At 36.6% G+C, this 15,178-nt stretch overlaps 1 protein-coding gene across 2 annotated transcripts in view; it reads left to right on the plus strand.

Moving 5' to 3' along the window:
• Positions 1-14,916, plus strand: part of LOC121407012 (nodulation protein U-like) — a 32,010-nt gene extending 17,094 nt beyond the window's left edge. For both annotated transcript variants that reach the window (XM_041597900.1, XM_041597901.1), the window contains exons 4-16: positions 334-367; positions 852-947; positions 2,007-2,057; positions 2,619-2,778; positions 3,354-3,482; positions 4,559-4,681; positions 5,121-5,291; positions 6,018-6,127; positions 7,236-7,401; positions 7,956-8,148; positions 8,722-8,899; positions 9,873-9,990; positions 11,611-14,916. In XM_041597900.1, the coding sequence (XP_041453834.1) occupies positions 334-367; positions 852-947; positions 2,007-2,057; positions 2,619-2,778; positions 3,354-3,482; positions 4,559-4,681; positions 5,121-5,291; positions 6,018-6,127; positions 7,236-7,401; positions 7,956-8,148; positions 8,722-8,899; positions 9,873-9,990; positions 11,611-11,751 (1,670 nt within the window). In that variant the 3' untranslated portion in view covers positions 11,752-14,916. The remainder of the gene's footprint in view (positions 1-333; positions 368-851; positions 948-2,006; positions 2,058-2,618; positions 2,779-3,353; positions 3,483-4,558; positions 4,682-5,120; positions 5,292-6,017; positions 6,128-7,235; positions 7,402-7,955; positions 8,149-8,721; positions 8,900-9,872; positions 9,991-11,610) is intronic.
• The last annotated feature ends 262 nt before the right edge of the window (positions 14,917-15,178 follow it).

Consider the following 15,178-nt stretch of genomic DNA (forward strand, 5'->3'; position numbering starts at 1 on the left):
CAACCTACATTGAACATGTAGCTTTTATACAAGTGATCGGCAAGACTACAACATTTATCCTACATGTAGATCTGTATAAAAGTATGTACTGGATCCTACAGTGTATTTCATAATAACTTGTCATAATTTTATGCACAAATTTACGAATAACCAATCAATTGAATGATTTCAGTAGCTTGTCACATGTAACATTAGCAAGTTTATGAAACAGGGCCCCTGGAGTTGATGTAGATACTGAAAGGGCCTTTATGTGAGCATCAACTATTGCTTGATCTAGCTCCTACACCTTTTCTTTAAAGTAATAATTTTTATTCATTTCTTTATTTATTTCAGGATTGTTTGCCAAGCGTTATTTCTGCAGTGGACAGTAAGTTTGATACATGGGAAGCATTACTAGCCGATGATTATCACTGACAATTTTGCCCTCGGCCAATCAGGTCTAAGCATTTCAGTAGCTTATAACAAATATTCAGTGAAAATCACTGACTACAGTGTATTGGTTCCAGAAATTGTCCCCTGACCTGACCTGATTCTAATTGAGAATCATGGCGTACTGACTCCATACAATCATTTGATTATTCATAGATGGAATTTGAAAATTTTGAAAATACACTATGGGTACACGTATCTTTTTGAAAGTGGGATTTATCAAATAGACATTTGACAATTTTGATTGTCATATTTGAATACAATAAAGTTTAGGGCATGTACATTATAAAACAGATATTGACTGTTTTCTTTATGGTTAACGTTTGATTTTCAGGCATGACAAAGCAATCATATTGATACATGATTTCAAGTTGTGCAAATTTCTACTTTTTCATTCCAATATCATTTTATATCTCTTGCAGGAGGAAATCTGTTTTCACAGAACAATGGAAGAAAGCAATAGAGGTGATAACCAAATTCACCGGTTTGTCTTCCTTTGATGTGGCTGTCTGTAGTTGGTAAGGTCAACAATGTCAAATGAGCCATAAAACCCATTGACATTTTTATAACGGGGGGGGGGGGGGTAGGGTCAATTGATCCTCTACACATTTTCTCACTATGCCACTGTGCAAAACTGATTTTTTTTTCAAGTGTTGTGCATTTCTTAGACCAAACTTGTGATGCCTTTTTACGTGGTTACGGAATTATGCAACATTTTGTAAGTGCATGTCAGACCCAAATTGCTCAAAAACGTGATTCCGTGTACAAAGTCAATACAAATTGTTTTCATACAGAAATAATAAATGTATGATTGTTTTTGCTTTTGTTGGTTTAAATGACGAGCCTTTTATTCACATTTCATTCTAGACAAAGTAATATCAGAAAGCTGATGATGGGATTCCTGCTAAAAGATATACCACAGACTTTTTACAAGTTGCTTTTATGTATGTCTTTAGAAGATGTTGCTTGACTTTTTTTATGAGAAAAATGTGAAGTGTGACAGTAAAAAGAGTTGCTTACAAGGGAAACCGATACAAGTAATATGTTATGAGATTTTTTTCAATCAGCTTGAATTATTTGAGAATCGAAAAACATGAATATTTGTTCTCTTTGTGAATATTCTTCTTTAACCTGTTTTTTTTTAACTCTTATTCTTTATCTTCTTTTTCATGTTATGTCATTCTTCTCATTCTTCTTTTTTCCCTTTTGTCTTTTTATTGTTCTTTGCCCTTTCTCTTCTTCCTGGTCCTTCTCTTCCTCCTGCTCGTTGTCCTTGTCTAATTCTTGTTCTTCTTCCTCTGTTCTTTATGATCTTGTCCTTTTTCTTCATCATTGTTGTCATGGTCATCATCATCATTTCCATCATCATCATCATCATCAAATCACCATTATCATCACCATCATTATCATTATTATTCTTCTTTCTTTTTGTGGGTTTTTTTCTGTCCCCTCCTCTTCCTCCTGGTTTCTTACCCTCCTCATACTCATCTTCTTATCTTCCTCATCCAATCTCTTGTTCTTCCCATTCATCTCCCTCTCCCTCCTCTATCTCTTTTCCTGTGCATCCTGGATTTTAGGGTGCTGCCGTCACAAAGAGAAATTTTGAAGACACTGGTAAAAGCAGAAAAGTAAGCATTGATGACTCTTCCTCTTTTTAAATCATTTACATGACACTGGTTGATTTCATGTTTGATGTTTATGCTGGTGTACAGGTGTTTAGAAGTAAAATTTAGATTGCCTTCCCTATCATCAAATAATCTGAGTTAGCAAAATTGATCAAAATCACATTATTGATGGGCAATGACAGTTCAACAGAAATGACTTGACATTTAAACAGGTCCACAGTAGGCTAAACTTGAATTGAATAGGTACTTAATTGTTATTTTTAAAGAATGTGTAATGTATGCTTGACTGACATACCAATCTGCAATATTCAAGTTTGATACAGGAAACACAGGATAGACATGGTGACGTGACTTGTACTTGAATTTTCATACCATGCAAATCATACATAACCATTCGAATAGTAATAGTATTGATGATAATACATATGGTTCTTAATGAGGTAACTCTGCAGATTGCCCGAGGCACAATGAAAGAAGTGAGAGGAGAGAGAAAAAAGGATACAATATGGAATGATAATAAAAGGAGGTTATTTTGGAAGCCTTTTTGTCTTTCTGCTTATACAGATGGATAATGGTTGATCATCACAAGTGCCATGCTACAATGGGTTTATACGACTCACCTTTCACACATCCTCTAATCCTTTCTTACGATGGCGGAGGTAATGATGGAACGTTTAATGTTTATCAAGGAAACAGACAAGATGGAGTCAAACTTATCGAAAAGGTTAGAATTTTGTGGGAGTGGGGGTATTTAATTGCAATTAAGCTTCTTTTTGTGTGTGTGAAACCCACCATTTGCAATATTTATCTTTATATTGGGAAAACCAATGGAAACCAAGATGTAATGATGATTATCTACCATATCTCATACAAAAGGTGCTTTGGCCTATCAGGTTAGTCTTGGATTTTCAATTACGTCTGGGATTCAATCCCACGACAGTACTCCCATTTTTTAGCAAGGCGTTTATCTACATTTGCCACTCTCCATCCAGGGCCAATTGCAGTAAAGTTATTATTATACTAAATAACTTTGCCATCTAATGGTAATTTCCACTGCAACATTGCCAGTCAACCAATCAGAATCAAGGATTTCAGGGAAGTTACCATTAGATAGCAAAGTGACTTTTTTTGCAATGGGGCCCATGCATAGTAAATAGGTACCTGGTAGGAAGTAATTCCTTGAATGCTTGATTCTCTGAGTAGGTTAGCCTTGTTGAAGCCTTGATAATTGTATGTAGTCCATAAGTGCTATGTAAAAGTTGCATATCACTACTATCTATACTCTTACTTAACATTTAGGTCCGTCTGAACTTGGGCAATCCATACCGTCAGGTCGCCTTGGCAATGCCAGAAGTAACAGGGCAAGAGTATGACCCAGAATCGATCACCACATTTATGAGATTCGCTCCTCTTGCATTGTCAGGAAAGGTAAGTTTGATGCTTCCTCATCGACATGTCGTTGTCAGAGCCATGTCTTTCCTGCAGGAATTCCTCAAGCTGCTTCTTAGTTCTACATGTCCTCCTTATATTTTATGTACAAGAAATAACGTGGGATGCAGGGAAAAAACGGTTATGAAAAGATGGTGTTAGAGCAGGATTCCTGCTTAACGATAAATGAAATTAGTCGCAAACCATGCTCAATTGTCTCTATAGTCAGAAATCAAGATTTGGTATAGTTACATTAACTGAACTTTGTGAAATCCTGAAATTTAAGCTGATCACACTGAAGATCACCAAAACAGATAAGTGTGTTTATATTACTTGTAAAAAGACCCAACATTTAGCCAGAATACCATGTTTATTTTGCTTATTTTTCAGCAATGACACAATTTATTTGAGAATCCTTTGGCACATATTATTTATAAATACATTCAGACACTTGGTTGGTCATTTGATTGGATTCTGTAGAAACTCACTTTAAAATCATGGCCACCACTGGTATATACCTTAAAAGACCTTCAGATTTCTACAGGTTGCATTATGCAGAGTGTTTGACATCTTTGTCATAAGAAAAAATGGAAAAGTTTTGTGAAGGAGTTTTCTATATAATAATGCCGCGAGGTGACCAAGGGGGGGGGGGGGGGAGGTCGCGGGTGTTTCAATGGATATTCCATGGTAAAAAAGGTTGCATGTCCTATAAAAGCTTTCTCCGTACTTTACCCCAGAGGTCATCTTTTGATGCATCATGGCCTGTTGTCAGCTTGCATGTGTGGAATGCTATTTACTTGCCCTGAATTTGTCTAATTTTTCGCGAAATTGACCATGTTTTTCATTTCTCAACGTCATTGACCCGGTTTATGTCGTTTTCAATAATTGCAGACGATAAATGGCCCAATGTAGCTTTGACTTATATAATTACAATATGCAAAGATGTTGTTATGAAAAAATAGCGCATTTCAATATTTCAATTTCTGTCCTCATACCAGCCTTGAACTTGAAGGTAGGATCATGAATTGATCAAATTGGCCACATTACTTTAATTATTGCTTGCTTCATTCTTGCAGGTCATGGGGTATGCAGCACTTGGCAATGTAAGAGACGAGTGGATACCCCATTTTTACGAGTTCTACCAAGACTTCCTGACACCTCTTATTACAATCTACAACCTAGGAGAAAGACTAGGAGTGGTAAGTCAAATAGCAATCCATACTTTGCATTGGCAAGATTTCCATGTATCCCCTCCACTAAAATAAAAAAAGAGGTTTATAAAACTGTATCTCACAATTATCTGAGACATTTAGCAATGAAAAGTTGGATACATACCATAATATGGCTTCATTCCGTCAAATTAACTAGGGCTTGCAATTCCCAATTTTTTTAGTAGTTTATTTATTTAGAAAAATAAACACATGATAGTCGTGAGCCTTGACAAGTCACAATATTATCCTATAATCACTGCAGTCTTTTTTTTTTTACAAAAGTGATATTTTAAGCTTGTATGGAGTGTGTGTTGAGTATGTTGCATATTAAACTAAACACAGGCAGGTTGGTTGCAGATTGCTAACTAGTGTTAAAACCCACTGAATGTGGCTGAATGCTAATTCTCCTTTATTCTTTCAATATCAGAGTCTAGAATTGAATGCTCTGGATAACGCCATAGCCAGGGATGTAGCAGCAACAAGCCAGCATGTATTTACTCAGCTTCTCCTGGAACAGGTCTCAAAGTTCCTGGACCTATATCGCAAGGCCAATAACTCCGATCCAGATGGGATTGTCCTGACTGGGGGCTGCGCTTTGGTAAGCATACTTGTCAACTGTCCCTATTTTATTTAATATGGACAATCCTACTTTGGGAAAAGAAAGCCATTTTCACCCATAATGAAAATGTCTCTATTTTTGTGAGGTTTATTCATAGGGTTGTGTTGAAAAGTTACATATAGCAAAGTTCCTAGTTTATTTCTCAGCAATTGCACATTTTCTTCCAGAGTAAATTTGGCACATTACGAACACTTGGGTGGTCATTTTATTTATTATTATTATTTGTTTTGGCGTCACCTGTGCCTGGGAGGCGAAAAGCGAACTGAATCACTATGACCCGCAGGTCTCTCCTCCCGATATAACTGATTGGGGGGAATGCAGGTGGACCACTACACCGGGGTTACCCCCTACTCTTATACGAATAGTGCAGTGGGTTCTTAATGTGCAAAGGTGGTGACTCTCCTCTACACGGGGCCTCCATTTAACGTCCTATCCGAGGGACGGAGTGTTTTCCATTGTAACATAGCCTGCATCTATGAAACATGGGAGAGACGTTTACACACAACGCACTGGCTTCAGTCATCCGCCCGGGGTGGATTCGAACCCACGATCTTTGGTTCGACGGGCAGACGCGTTACCGACTTGATTGACTTTTTCTAACTCATTTTGAAATTATTAACACAACTGGCATTTTTCTTTCATGCTACAAGTATTGATGTACATGAATAGAATTTACATAATTATGTTTCTGATGTTTATTTTCAGAATGTACACGCAAACCAGAGTGTAATAGAGGAGTTTGGTTTGCCCGTTCATGTTGCCTCTGCTCCAAATGATTGCGGCATTTCACTTGGAGCAGCTTGGAGTGTTGAATGGTAGGATGATTTTAAACTCAATTGTTGAAGATATTGGCTAACATTAGAGGCCATTAAAAACAAGTCTGAACTTTATACAGATGGTTAATGAAACAACATGAAATTAAGCCCTTCGGGTCCTGTGACACATGCAGTACTCTTTCATATGTAAGAACGAGTAGTGCAGAAGAAAAAGAAGGAGGAGGGGAGAAGAGGGGGTAGGGAGAAGGAGAAAGGTAGGAGGAGGGGAAGGGGAAAAGGTAAGAAGATATAAGACAGAAATTATAAAATCAGGGGGGTTGTTATCAATATGAGTAGGAAAATTATCCTTCTAGAAAACCATGTTGCAGTATTCCAGATCAACCTCAAGTATATGGAAATCATTGACATAATTTTTTTTCTGTAAAAATTTGCACAATATCAAAAGAGAAGCATTCCGAATTGTCAAGAAACAGTGAATGAATGAATAAACATCATATCTAGAAAATATTTTGAACAAACATGTTATTGTTATATAATTTTAAGTATATATATATATATATATATGATATAATGTTAAGTTAAAAACTGTTGTTGTATTTTTCAATACACAATTATCAGAATCCCAGGCTGGTATTATCTAATAAAATCTCACTTATGCATGTCTCAATCAATCAATTGTTTCTCATTTAAATGTGAATAATTTTAAGTGTATATACAATCTTCAAATGTAAATAATATTCAATGTAAACATTGCACAATTAGTCTCCGGACTACAGCATTGTATTCTGTTTTATATCTAATAAACCGAATTGAATTGTAAAAAAAAAGTATTTTAGATGTTGACGTTGGTGGCTTCCCACAGTTGTTGTTGATTGGATCAATTGTAACTTTTATCATAAGAGAGGGCCCAGTTTGTCCTCTGTAAGAGGGAGAATACCTATCTTTAACACAATACAGAGGAAGACTCCCCTACCCTGTTGTTTAACTGTTGTAGGTCGGCGCTAGCCATTGATTGGCGCTGGATGGGGGAGTCTACAGTCTCTATGTTGGGCTTGGGAAAGTTAAATGTTTACGTCTGTACAGGAGCCATACTGGACTTCTTTTACAGTTCAAGTATTTTGATTTGTCCTTTTCGTTTCACCTTAAGCCCTAAAGACAGGTGCCCGACTCTCTATTCTGGTCTTCCCCTCTTCGATGGAAACTACTTGGAAGCTGTAGCTCGAGAGAGGGGAGCGAGCAAGGCGACCATCACAGAGGTAGCCTCTCTGTTGGTCAAGGGTGCCATCATTGGTATTGTGAGGGGTAGGCAAGAGGTAAGATAATACAGGGGGTAGATGTGAAGGAGGGAAGGGGGAATTAACTCCATTCCATAATTGGTTTAGGATTAAGTATTTATCTCATAGTCATACTGTTCCCCTTGACAATATGGGGGTAAAAAAATGATTGGGGTTTGGGAATTGACCCTCTCCTCTGTTGCTTTAGGATGGATAATTTGGGGTACAGCATGACCTTGAAACATTTGGGGGGGTGTAAAATTAAAATATAATTTGAAAAATTATGAAGTCATTAAAGCAAAAACAAATAATGCTCAAAATTTGATATACCGGTACAAGGTCCAGACCCCCATTGCGTAAAATTTGCCATGATGGTAACTTTTCCAAGCAATGATAACTTGCATGGAATCCTTGATATTGATTGGCTGTTGATCAGCATTACCATGATAGTTACCATTGGATGACAAATTTGCTATAATAGTGACTCTAATGCAACAGGGCAAAGCTCTTAGTACCCAACAATAAGAAATGTTTGAAAGAAAACTAGATTCAACCCAAACCTGTCTCATGGGTTTCTCTCGAATATTTTGTAGTTTGGTCCAAGAGCCTTGGGTCATCGTTCACTTGTCTGCTACCCAAACAGACTTGCCTTGAAGGAAGAGATCAACAAACTCAAATCACGGGAGTGGTTCCGCCCTCTTTGTCCAGCCATCACTGAGCGGTCTGCTGCTCGTATGTTTCTTGGGAGGGAGTCTAGCAGAAGGAAGAGATGTAAACCTATAAGAGGTATCGTCAAGGAATCAGAATTAGTTGTATTCATCCCATGTTTGATTTGTTTAGACTAATTTAGCACCTTTTGGTGGCTCAGATACAGCTGGGTATATAATTATTTACTTTCTTTCATTTCCTTTTCATTTCTTCATGCAATCATTAGTATGAACATTGTTTCTCATGGAGAGGGCAAAATCATGACATGAATTCTATTTTTCTGTCTTCCAAAGATTGTAGGTGACAAGTACTGCTGATGTGTATAAGATATAAACAGGTCTTATATAATCTTACAATCTTTTTTTAGACTTACATGGTCTTGAATCTAATGAATACATGGTTTCTTTTCCAAAGGAAAATCTTTGTGATCAGTTTTACTCTACTTTAATATTAACTCATAACTTATATGAGTGATCACAAACATTTTTTTTTGTTTACTGTAAGAAAAGTACCCCATTGTGTCTTTCTGAAAAACAAAATGTCTTCAAATCTCATTTCATTTTCAGACCCATATCTACCCGCAAGTCGGGGATTATCATTTTGAAATGGATATCCGCTTACTTTTCTATGAAAATATTTTATCATTTTCAGACTCATCTCCACCCACACCACAAAGTCAGGTGGATTCACCGCTTTGCCTACCAGCTGTACAAGGGGATTCCCCCAGTGATTGGATGGGACTTTCCCCTTACATGTCATTTGCCCCGCCATTAACAGAGGAGGCCAAGCAGTTATTCCCAGCCATTGCACACTACGATGGTACAGCAAGGTAAACAAAGTGATATTGAACATTGTTTCATTTCATGGAAAATATCAAATTAAGTATTTCATTTCGAGAAGTGATAAGGTCTGTTGGCTCAGTTGGTAGAGTGTCCGTCTCACAACTGGGAGATCTGGAGATCAAGCCCCGGCTGCATTAGACCAAAAGATTGTATTGTTGCTCTCATGTTTTGCATTCATCAATGCAAGGGATAGAGCTTCGTCGATCTGGCACTGCACAGTGTCTTCTGGGCCCAAGATCAATTGGGCAAAACAGATTTTCTGACTATTTCTCTTTCAGATTTCATTTCGAGTAATAAATAATGAATTTTCTATTTTTATTTACAATGATAATAGCTAGAATTATGTCTAGATAATGAACATTTTGAGACAACATTTAACCATTGTTATAAAGTCAGATCAATCAGGTGTCTAGAGATTAAGAAGTTTGATACTTAACTTTTATTGTCATATATTTTTATGAGCATTTATGGGGCACTCACTAATGAGATTTTTTTAGGAATGATAAGTTGAATATATTTTTTAACACTAACCATTAGACGTTTGGCATGTTTCTCAAAGTTAAGGGTCTTACAATGGTACTAAATTCCCTATTGGTTTTGGTGAATAATACGTCACTAGTTGTTCATATCATTCTCATGATGTTTTCTACTACATATTCATCAGTGAGATTTCACATTTGATATCGGGCAAGCGTTTCATGAAAGGACTTGTCAGCCTTTTCATCCGACAAGTCCCATTTTATCCGACAGTTACCATAGTAACAATGCTTCTCAGCCAATCAAAATCAAGGAAAGATGTCAGATCTGACAACTTGTCAGACAAAAATGTTGATGAAGGGCTTCACAGATGCACAAATGTGCTGATAGAAATGATGAGCAGCTCTTTTTGAATCAACCTGTGGATTGCAATAAATTCCTTCATTCAAGGCTTTACAATGAGTTAACTTGTTTGAATTACAGGCTTCAGACAGTGTCACCTAGCAGTGAGCCATGGTTCTATTCCTTATTAGAAGAGGTTGGCAAACAAGCCAATGATGGGGGCTACGAGATACTCCTCAATACATCATTCAATGTCAAGGTAGGACACCTTTCACATTTTCTCATATCTCCTGAGGAATGTTCTTGGCAAAATTTGTTAATATGCCCAGCCGCTATTAAAGGAAACCAAAATGCAAGGAGAGAAATAATCCCATTGGGAAGAGTTAACTGAGACGAGCAATTAAGAACAAGTTTCATCAAAATCGGTTATAAGATAAGAGAGTTATGGAATTTTTTATGATACTGTAGACAAATATTCATTTGTTTTGTACACAAATCTCTCTTTATTTATTTTACATATTTCTGATAATCTCCTCGAAACCTAACTTGACATATGTGGTATGAATGATATTTTCCCATGACATATGTTGCGCACAGAAGGAGGAAAGTTGCAATGGATAAAACTATTTTACAATTTTCTTTTCATTTTTACTTTGTTCTTAATTATCTCCTTAGGTTTTGGTTTCCTTAAAATCTGCCAGACAATGTGAGCATTTCGTGAAATTTCTTTTTTTTTATGTTGAAATTCACTATAAGAATGAATGCTATTATTATCAGCTTGTCATTGAAAAACATTAGTAATCAAGAGGAGGTTTCAAACATGTGCATTGCAACTGTTCCACAATACAATATTTATCTAATTAACAAATACACTCCTGTCAGGTCTCTACGTTCATCAAACTCTGGTTCCCTAGTTGTTCTTAAATCTGTTAAGACAGGGGGGGGTTCAGGCTTTTGCTCACACTGGCCCTGTTTTCTGGAATGATCTTGCCCTGGTTATCTGTGAATGCACTTCCATTTACACATTTAAAAATTACCTTACGTGTCTATTCAATGCTTCCTTTCTCTTAATTGTTAGTTTATCTTTGTATTTGTACTTTTCTCTCTTTCATTGCTCCTTGGCCACTCTGCAGAGTGGATTTGGTGCATTACAAATCCCATATATTACTATTATTATCACGATAGTGTTAGTATGGAGTTATTACCCACCTTTAAAGGGGAAGTTCACCCTGAAGAAAACTTTGTTGTAAAAATAGCAGAAAAATTAGTAAAAAATATTGGTGAAGGTTTGAGGAAAATCCGTTAAAAAGTAAGAAAGTTATTAGAGTTCAAAGTTTTGGATCTGTGACGTCATAAACGAGCAGCTGCCCCATGTGTTATGTGATATAAAATGTATGAATTTCAATTTTTTTATGGTTCTTGATTACTTAATTTTGTTTTCTTTTCATGATCGGGTGTGAAATGATTTGTCTATTGATATACAAAAGGTACAGTGAAAAACATTTTCTATTTTCTGAGAAAATGACATTTCTTTGATTTTTTACCATTCGCTATGTATGAATGCTGCTCGCATATGACGTCACAACTCAAATAATTGAAATTCTAATAACTTTTTAATTATTTGATGAATTTTTCTCAAACCTTCGGCAATATATTTTATTAATTTTTCTGCTATTTTTACAATAAACTTTTTGTCAGGGTGAACTTCTCCTTTAATCACTCAACTTGGAGTAGTTGATGGCAGAATCACTTACATGTAGGTGTGCAAACATGTCCCCCCCCCTTCATTCTACAAAATGAAGAGTAAAAAATTATGAAAATTGCATTGTAAATGTTTATACACCCTGTAAGTAACTTGTTTGTTTTTACCTATTCTTAGGGTCAACCCATACTTAACCACATGAGCACAGCCTTGGAGATCTTAGACTCCTCTCCAGAAGGTACGATGACACATGTACTCATAGAGGATTGGCTTTTTACACCAAGGAGGAAGAAAAAATCTGGAGATGAGTCTATATGACTGGCTTGGGGGACCTGAGTGATTTATTTTTTTATATTCTGAGTATATATGTAATGGTGTTTTAAGGTTTAAAACAATGCCAAATAATTTATGATGCACATACTTTTTATATTTCTTTGTTTTTTCCCCCTTTCATTCAGTGCTCTTTTTCAGCATAAAATGTGAGGGTTTTGGGTTTGTATTGTAATGAAAACTTAGATCTGTTATACTTATAGGGAGTACATGTAGCAGGCACGTATGCAGGTCTTTCCGGGGGAGGAGGATGATGAATAAGGCAACATGGTTTTTGTTTTGTTATGTTCTTTAAAAGATTCATAATCTACTTTCCAGTGACCCTTTATAGTGACTATATGCGGTGATCACACTGGCCCCATGCCACGTCTTTTGATGTTTCTTCCACCAGCTATTGTTGTAGATGATCATTATGGTGAGAGAAAAAATTTTAAAAATTCTCTTTAAAGAAATAAAAACACATTTTTCCTTCTAAGAATGCTTTTTTTTTAAAAGAAAGTTGGCATTGCTGGTTAATGCCACAACATACCATCTTCATCGGGAAACATGTTTAGCTGTATGATAAACACAATTCTATTCTCATTCCTGTACAAGACATGTTTCATTATTGTTGCATTGTCAAGAATATAATTTGTCTGCAGATGATAGGCCAAATGCCCTCAATGTGGGGGTAAACAAAAATGCCTTTTTTCCGTCCTTAATGTAGGTCTTGGAACTCTGGAATTATATCTTCTGTCTTTGTGCTCAAACTCACTGGCTTAGATCATCATCTACGTACTTCTTCTTCTAAGGCCTCACTTCCATATGCCAATAGTCAAGGTGAAGGTTTTTCCACCAGCCTCATGTGGGACAAACTCTTGATTGGTCTTGAGGGCAGCCATGACTCTCCCATCAGTTGACCATGCCGCTTCAACATTAGTTTGGGAGGCTGATTTCTTCATCAATTGATTGTATTTTATTAGGTCCTCCTGGATGGAGATACCCGATCCCTTCAATTTTTGTTGATCTTTCATCGGGGCAGCCTACACTCGATAGGAACAGAACTTCATTAAGATGGGCCAGTGAGACCTGTCATTGTGACCATTCCGCAGCCAAGACGATCTGACCATACCTTCAGCACCAGGTTGTCAGTACACCAACACCTGAAGAGAGTTCCTTTTACCATTCTACTCCATTTCATTGGTTTGACTCTTATAAGCCTTAATCCTGCTTTCTAGACTTTAAACTCTGTTTTATTCAGCGCTACTCGAAAATCGTAATTACCTTCCTGCCTCTTTGTCTTCTCCTCAAACTCGCGGTAGTGCTTTAAGAGAATTTTCTCAATGTACCTCTCCAATGCTGATACAAATTCCCCTTCACAATTTATGCTACTGTCAACACAGTAACATATGTCCTGGATCATAGAACCCATAAAGCCGTTGGAGTATCCACTTGTATTTGACTACATACAGGACAGCTACTGCAGCTTGAGCCACACCCAAAGCCAACCGATGTGCCACATACTGCTCGGATATTAGAGCAGGATTTGTGGCTTTCAGCTTGGCTGCAACTTGAATATGTGTGTATTAATGAATGAAATATGTGTTGGATGCTTGAAATTCAATCAGAAATTAGTACAAATAACACCATTCTAACTTTCTTTAGATATTGTAGATTTTCCAAATGTCTGCAGACTAAGAGACTGATTTTGGAAGTTACATCAAACGCTTGGAATAATGTTGAAAGTGTTGACATCTCTAGCAAGATATCACGCATCATTTCGGTTGTTTCTGCAAAATAGAATATCTTTACCATGGTGATAAGACCCTGAGGTTGAGCATCTCTTCTCTCTGACAGCTCGCACTAATGGAAGGTTATGACACTGCCAAAAGTACTCTGGATGGTAATGATGGCTTGATGTCTTGATCTCCTTACATCCTTCACCTCTCAGCTTCATGACTGGTTTCTCAAGAATCCTCTACAGGGAGATAAATACATCCTTGTGTGAATACTTCCTAAACCTTGAGCATCCAGGTACCAGGTGAAGACAATCAATTGTTGTGTATTTGTTAGACGTCTCTCTCTCCCAACAGCAAACCTTTCTTTCTGAATTGTCTCCTTGTCTCTCGGCCTCAACAGCAAACCTTTCTTTCTGAATTGTCTCCTTGTCTCTTGGCCTCAACAGCAAACCTTTTTGTCTGAATTGTTTCCTTGTCTCTTGACCTCAACAACAATTCTTTCTGTCTGGATTGTCTCCTTGTCCATTGACCTCAACAGCAAACCTTTCTTTCTTGATTGTCTCCTTGTCTTTCAAATGTCAGATTATGATGCCAGAATTCAATATGGCTCCTCCCATACAGAAACTGGTACTTTGGCTGATTCTTTATTTGAGGTTACTTATGAATGTCATACATTCATCAACTATCAAAAAGAGAAAATAATCAAAGATTAGTCTAGTGTATTGATTTTCTTGAGAGAAAGTAAACTGTGCCAGCTTTGCGGCATTTCAAATTCAACTCTTGCTCCATTTATTTCAACAGTAAGTAGTAAGTCGCCAATATGATCCATAATCTTCTATAATTGAGGTGACCTCACCGCTTGAAGACAAGATTCATTGGTAATCTACATCTGTATCACAACAGAAGAGAAAAAATACATTCTAACACTTCACACAGAAAATATTCTTCAAAATAAACATACACAAATCAGCGTCATTCACAGAATATATCACAACACACATATTTTTAATTTTGTCCTCCATCCATGCTTTTAAAATACATATTTTTAAGATTTTTTTTCAAAGCTAATCCAGTGAAGATGTTAAAGATATATGCATCCCAATGACTTGGAAAACTGTAAAAGTTCTTAGAAATCAATGGTGTGTTGAACTTCTTCCTTACAAATCCAGTACATTCCTCTTAGAGCTACACTCATGCCATGCCAGTTCAGACCAGTCACCTGTTAAATTGTATGGCCAATACCTCCCCTTTAGATGATGCTAGCTACTGGTATCTTAGCATAGACACCTTTGTTATTGATGGCGATGTGATAGCTTAACCACATTACATCCTCGGCCTCAAATCTTCAAGAAACCTCCACGATAAATAATAATAATGATAATAATACATATAATTTATATAGCGTCTTTTCCATTTTGATTAAATGCTCAAGGCGCTTAAGAGAGTAAGACATAAAAGTAAAGAGAACTAAGTACAAAAAAAAGGGCAAATTTAAAAATGAGGAAAAATTACTGTGTTCAAACCTAGTACCTGCTGGTGAACAAAAGCGATTTTAGGTTAATTTTAGAAATTAACTAATGAACGATATAGTGACAAATTAATTTATCACAATCATAGGTGATAGATTGATCAACAAAATATTTTAGTACTCCAATTGAAAGATAAAACCCTGATCACAATTTACCTTTCTCTATGAA

The sequence above is a fragment of the Lytechinus variegatus genome, chromosome 2, assembly GCF_018143015.1.
Source record: "Lytechinus variegatus isolate NC3 chromosome 2, Lvar_3.0, whole genome shotgun sequence".
Taxonomy (NCBI): domain Eukaryota; kingdom Metazoa; phylum Echinodermata; class Echinoidea; order Temnopleuroida; family Toxopneustidae; genus Lytechinus; species Lytechinus variegatus.